The sequence below is a fragment of the Micromesistius poutassou genome (genome assembly GCF_964030765.1).
Source record: "Micromesistius poutassou genome assembly, chromosome: 2".
Lineage (NCBI taxonomy): Eukaryota > Metazoa > Chordata > Actinopteri > Gadiformes > Gadidae > Micromesistius > Micromesistius poutassou.
Window position 1 is genome coordinate 14,704,090 of NC_140272.1, and position 7,218 is coordinate 14,711,307.

At 43.6% G+C, this 7,218-nt stretch overlaps 1 protein-coding gene across 1 annotated transcript in view; it reads right to left on the reverse strand.

Moving 5' to 3' along the window:
* cdh22 (cadherin 22) overlaps nucleotides 1-5,826 on the reverse strand; it is a gene marked incomplete at both ends in the record, with an annotated part of 72,132 nt that extends 66,306 nt beyond the window's left edge. Inside the window, 2 exons of the mRNA XM_084463433.1 lie at nucleotides 5,211-5,382; nucleotides 5,756-5,826. Coding sequence (XP_084319559.1) covers nucleotides 5,211-5,382; nucleotides 5,756-5,826 — 243 coding nt within the window. The remainder of the gene's footprint in view (nucleotides 1-5,210; nucleotides 5,383-5,755) is intronic.
* Between the last annotated feature and the right edge of the window lie 1,392 nt (nucleotides 5,827-7,218).

The window sequence follows — 7,218 nt, forward strand, 5'->3', positions numbered from 1 at the left end:
TGATGTTTGAAGTGTTAACAAGGTGGCTCTATGAGAGAGAGAGAGAGAGAGAGAGCGAGAGCGATAGAGAGAGAGAGAGAGAGAGGTTGCAGGGACAGAGACACGGCAGGGGGAGCGCGGTGCCGAGCAGCAGTGAGACTTCACACCGAGATGGGCAGCCATGGAAATGGAAGCAGAAGAGACAGATGTCAAATGGTCGAGAAGTAAAACGAGAGAGTGCCAGCAGGGGCAGTGAGAGCCAACTTAGAGGCTCAGAAAAAAAGGAAACGTATAGGACTAGATATGGACACAAAAAAAAAACATTTAGTACAGCAAGTAAAGTAAGAAGAGTACAAAAGAATGAAAGAAATAGGCGGGAGGAAAGAAGAAAAAGAGAACAACAATACAAATGCAAAAGGAGGATGGAGAGAAGGCGCCGGGGGGATGAGTTAACAACATGACTTAAATAACCCGGCACAGCAACCTGGATTGCCTTTCATCTCCCCAAGAGGAAATGCGGTTGGCTGAAACACCATGTCGGGCAGCCTCGTCTCCCCCCCCCCCCCCCAAAACCACTCTGTTCCCATTCGCAGACTGCAGTGTGATGTCACACCTAATACACCTACATCTATGGCTCCTATAGAAGGAGGCAGGCATGATCGGGTGCGTGTGTCTGGGGGGGGGGTCTGATGGGACACTGTTGCACACTCATGCGGGAGCATGCAGACCTGCTGACGTGTGCAGGCGTGTACACGAAGGCATTCACATTCACAGTGCCATGAGGATGACTCATGCATGCCCGCACGCACGCACAAACACACGCACACACACACACACATATTATTCTTTCACTCATTACGCTATTTAGAATATATAACGGCTGGTTGCTGCGACAACATGTGAAACCTCCTTTTCAATCTTCATGATATACTGCAGTCAAGCACATTATTTACAGTAAAGCCTTCACATGCTGCATCTCAGAGCCGTTTTAATTGACCCATAAATATCGTATTTAGCATTAAGTTTCGTCGTTGCGACACATAAAGATACAGCATCATTATCGTAAGCCCTAGAGGCTGGGTTTCCTGCCCTCAATACCCTGTTGTGCCAGTCGGGATGTGCCGGCAATAAACAGAAGCATGGGTACGCCTTGAATAGATTCAACGCAGCTGTCTCCTCAATGAATTTCAACGTAGAATGAGGACATCCATCCGTCCTAGAACACATTCATTCAGGTCTAAAAGGTGGAATAATACAGCCACAGTAAAAAAATTGAAAACATAGGTGCACACATTTACGACACAATGCCGACTCTGTCAATCTCCGGAGATTGTCCAAACACGTGTCCACACAGGTGCATACACACAACCTTGCACACAGATACACATGCAAACAAAGCACATTCAGAGGGGTTATGGCCTACAAAGTAGCAACACAACAGGAGCCTTTTGTCTGGACCTTTGCCATACAAAAAAAAAGGACCAACACTGTATAAATAGCAGAGGATCATCCCTTGGTCTTAAAGGAAAAACACAGGCTTCAACACTTTGATGTTGTTAAGATGTTCCTATTGTCCATGTATAATGCACACCATGTCCTGTGTTGTGTAACATTTTGCTATATCATGACTAACATTTACAGAACATTCTTAGCCATTATTCTATAGAACTTGGCCGTGTTGTCCACATACGAGATTAGAACAAACAGGGACAACTGGTTTGAATTGGCTAGGACGGGAGTGACATGCATAGAAACAGATTCTGATTTTTCTGGGCAAGATTAATTGCTACAGCCCCCCACCCTATTTTTAGTGAATACATAATCACAGTCAAATATCCTCCAAATCACAGTCAAACTTCAGGCACTGATTATTGTGAGCCCCTGTGATATCTTTGGAGATTGTGATTGACATGTGTATTACACATGTGGCAGTCTGTCGCGGTCGCGAAATATAAATCATAACTATAATATATAATTATATACAAATGATATTAACCTTGTTTATATAATTGCTATTCACATTAAAGGAATTGTATACATTCTCCTTGGACCTTAAGATACCTCCCTCCCTCCCTCTAACTTGTTCACCCATTGTCTCACTGAATGTATCCTTGGTAACTTTGCTGCCTGTACTTTCCTATGATCATGCTCTAATAATAAATCAAATATTTTGCTGGAACAACCTGTCCTTAAAATAAGTTTCTCTTCATCACAGTCCAACTCAATGTGTGAAATAGAGAATCAATAAACATCTGCTAATGGAATAGAGTGTGGCGCGGCGTGTGAACATGTATATGTACAAGTATATTTATAGGATGATACCGGTCTGGATATATTGGTAACGGAGGATTTAGTGATGCACGGAGAGACGGTTACCATGGCTTAATCAAGCTTCTCTTTCATTTCTCACCGCGGTAAAGTGGGTTTTATAATATGTACTTTTACTTAAGATGGCCATCACTTTTAAATGCCTTGATAAAACTAATCACAGTGTACATATTATTTTTCAGTTGAAAATGCATATTGTTACTGTAAAACAATTGTACATTGTTTCCTATGGGAAGGGGGGGTGCTAGTGATTGAGCTCAAGGGAGCATCATCAAATACAAGAAGACATGGATAAAATAAAATACATAAATTCACCCAAAACTAAATCAATAATTTCACTGCCTCCATAATAGTTACTATTGGGTGATTCATGGATGTCTTGTCATTTAAGGAAATAAAAAGGCTGGGGCCATGCTGTCTATCTCCACAATTCACTGGAGTTCAATGATATGGTGATAAACCTGTTTGCATCTCAGAAATAATGCAGTCCAGTGAAGCCCTCTATCGATTTGGTGGGCAGAGGTATTAACATTTGTTTTTTAGCTCCAGCCCCCAACTTCAGCCCTATCCGCCACTGAGAACGAAGATAGTCATTCTTGGTAAGGGTGGAAGGAAATAAAACACTGGACATTCAGAGGCATAGTTAGACGAGTGAAAAATCATGATAATGTACCACCTTACACATATTGGGAAATAACCTAGAATAAATGTATAAAACATTTTATACCAGTGTGCCCAGTGTTTTAGCCTGCAATGTTGCGAGTAGAAAAATGTAACTGCCACTTAGCCGAGTACATTCATTTTTATGTAATCTATTTTGCCTAGTACATATGCAATCATTTATAGCCTTCCATATAAGTACAGGGTGGAAATATTCCAACATTATTTGAGCTGTCCTACGAAGCCCATAAGGATTCATTAGGGTAAATGTAGTGAACCAAGAAGCTAGCTCATTGCTCTGTGAGTGACCATGTTAGGGCTAAATCATATTTCATTAGCAGAGTAATGGCGGCCCATGTGTGACTGACAGGCTTGGCAAGTTTGCTGAGTTGAAGCAAAATATTAATCTGAAAGTAGCTTGTTGTAAACGACCGAAGCTGGTAGGGAGGCTCAATGCCTGTATTTAATCCTCTATTGCTCTAATTAAAGTCTTAATATCAGCGGTCCAGCGGCGGCGGAGCAAACAAACGCACACGATATGCACATGCACACACATGCACAAACATATACACACATAAACGCACACACACACTTACTGAGACACGTGCTGTAACACATTTAAATACAATTCCAAGAAGCTCAGATGATATGGGCTACCAATAGTTTTGAAAGCAATATTCCTTACCCTTTTCCAAACACAAACACACACGAACACACAAACACACACAAACACACACAAACACATGCATAAAAACACACTCCCCCTCATGCCATTCTAGTGTTTTCCCTTTAACCTCTCCTGTAATGAATCACCAATTAACACCCCATCTCTGACAATCCATCTGTGTTTCACTACCTGCCATTCCCCCGTCCCCCCTCCCATTCACCCTTTTCTACATTCATCCTTGTCCTATCAAATCCATTTATTGTACACTGTTTTAATTTCTCATTGACCTGCCCTTCACCTTCCTTGGAAACTCTGCTGCATCTGTGTCATGGCGGGACACGGGGGCCACCTGAGGTCCCGCAGCAGACGTAGACCTGACCCATAAGCAAATGGGAGGGAGGGGGGGGGCTGTCATGACAACCCTTGTTAACCAAGGAGTGCCCTCCAAGATGTGTCCCCCCCCCCCCCCCCCGGAAAACAAGAAAAGGGAAAAGACATGCCATGGGAAAATTCAGCCAAGGTGTTTGACTAAATTTGATGCTCACTCACGCTGGCGGAAATATGTTCTACCATGCTGAGATCCATGCTGAGATGTGTGCGTAACAGTTTATAATTTTAAGTTGGCCGCAAATCCTAATGAAAAGAATAGGAAATTATCTGCATCAATGATGCGTGACTCATGCTTGATAACCCCCCCCTGCTGTCGTCATGGATACAGTCCTACCGTCTCACACTACACCCTCAACCCCCCCCGTCACAACGCGACTTAGCCAATTGAATCATACATGCTGTCCACTTCCATCAACCGACTGAGGTTCATTTGGAGATTGGCTGATGGATTAGATGCGAGTGTGCGGAGCCAAGAGAGGTCAAAAGTACTTCCAACTGTGAACATGCAGGCAGTCCGTGGGATTGCACCAGGATCGGATTAGTAGTCTCTTCATTATGGACAATCGCATTCAAAATATGTCATGCAATCCCGTTTTTTTTTTTAGCTCTGGCGGCAGTAGCTTTGTAAAAGTAAGATTTTGCTCAGGGGGTCAAACAGCCAAGTTTGATTCAATCCATCATACAGCACCAACATTCCACTCATCTTTGAGGTTAAATGAATGAAAACATGGTTTTTAAAGCAAACATTACAGTGACAGCTGCACAGGGAAATAAATCAAATTGTTCTTTGTAGAGACTCCAACCTTTAACGTTTCCAACTTTCATTACGAGCTGACACTACATCTTGTTTAAAAAGGCGAGGCATGTCTGTGGATCCAAGGAATCAATATTAACAAACCTCTAAGCATCAGGCCGTGAGCAGACATTCAATTCACATAATTTTTATATAAACACACAATCCATCTTTAGTTTATATTTGTTTGGTCGTTTTAAACGCACATCCCTGATTAAAATTGGCAAACGCGTGCCGACACAGCTGTAACCATACTTTGAGATTACCAGTTATCAGTATATAACCAATTAAGACGACTGATTATCCGCCTGCATCACCGGCCTTGGTTCGTTTGTTGTTGTAATAAATTCCACAGAAAGACCAAAAAGAAGAAGAAACCAAAATGCATCGTACCTTCCCCACATAGAGCGGCTCTGTGCCCGTGTACTCCTCCACCACGAAGAACTGGTTCCACACCCATCCTCTCTTCACCCGCTCATGGGACATGAGCTGATCCTCCTCGCTGCCGCCATCCCCTCCTCCTCCTCCTTCAACTCCACCTCCTCCGCCCCCCGATCTACTAGTCCTTGAGGTTTTCTTACAACACCCAAAGTGACAGCACCCCAGAAGACTCAGTGCCCATAACGCCAACCAGGTGCTCACTTTCCAGCATGGCGCCATTTTAGGTGGGAAATAACAAAAAGGGGCAAAAAAAACAGAAAATGTGTTGGCAGATTCGTCTTGGCTCTACATGTGAGGTGGGACAAGGTGGAAAAAAAACTGTTGCAAAACACTGTTATCAAACAGAACGGCGTAGCTCTTCTTGGGTGGTGAGATCTTTAAACAAAAGTTGGTTTCTTGGGGGGGGGGGGGGTTGGGGTTAATCCGCAAGGTTCCGGAGCATTCCAACAGTCTTAAGTGGGGGTGTCCGTAGGGTTGGGACGGTGGAGCAGAGTCACAGAGCCGCCTGAGCCCTGTGGATTCTGCACGGCTCCAGAGGTAGCGTCTCCAAAGCTGGCTCTGGAGTCATGCTGAGCTGCTCACATTGCCTCCCACCGCCATGATAAGCCTCATAATACGGAAACTTAAAAAACAAAACAAAAGCACAGGAAAGTCACTTTGAGTTCACTTGGTTTGCCTTTTGCTTACTGACATGGACAAAAAAAAACACAGGAAAACAACAAGAATAAATCAAAGAAAGAGCCGGAAAAAAGTAAAGAAGGAAGAAGAATCCAATTAAACTGTTTACAGTTTACACAAGAAATATATTAATGGGGACTGCACTCAAATTAAATGTTGGGGTGTTTGACATGTCTGCTTTCCACATCTTGTATACAGTTGTTCAACAACAGTGATCTCCGATGATTGGTATTGTCGGGGGTTGAGTGGATAGAAAACGTTGTAGCATGTTACAGCCAAGCTTCTGTGTGGAGGATGGCGCTTGGTGGTCTGTGTGGCGGCAAAGCCACCTCTTCTGGTGGAGGATACTTGAGGTAATTAAAGGAAAGCTGATTTTCCCCTTGGCCACACAGACTTTGATTGATCACCGTGAGTGTTGTGGATTGATCTCCGAGGTGATCTATGGCGTCCCTTCACTGGAGCACGGCATACGGGCGGAGGGATCCTGTTTGAAGATCGGCTGGATGTTTTTCAGCCATTCGACCGTCACCGACGAGGATGTCTGGGAGAAAGACAGAAGAAAAATATAGAATAAATGACATTGTCCATCCACGGTCAACTTACCATGTCACTTTGGGGAAAAACGCAAATTCTGAAGGTGTGTTTGTTATGTTTGTCTATTCTTTTTCAAATGTGTCTGGTTTGGCTACTGTTGATCATGTCTGTTGGTTGGATTGGATTGGGCTGGTTAAACCCCTAATCCTCTGCTACACCAACATTTGCTAATGTGGTAATTGGCAGCCTTCTTTATTTAAAGTACATATATTTTTGCACAGAACTTCAAAATTCCTACAAACAAACGTCATATTTCTCTCACATTGTAGACGTATCTCACATGCAGACAATCTTGTATGTTTTTTGGTGTTGGATTTTGATGAGCGAAGGGGATTGTGAGAGAGGGAACCACTAAACTTAAAGTTGGTGAATGAAAGTGTGAAATGGTGTAATGAAGAGAGAGAGAGAGAGAGAGAGAGAGAGAGAGAGAGAGAGAGAGAGAGAGAGAGAGAAATCCATGGCCATCATCAACACCAGGTCCTAAGGAGCGGGTGTCTACCTTGTGATGCGTCGGCAGAACGGCCCTAACTCTGTGGCCGGCTGATTAATTGCATGAGGGATCACTAATTGGATAAAAGCATGAATCAATTAATTCCACCCAACGAGGTAACAACACGCCCCACCACCCACTCCCCTCTAATAGTTCGAACAAACACTGGCTCGTGTGGCAGAGGAGAGACGATGGGCC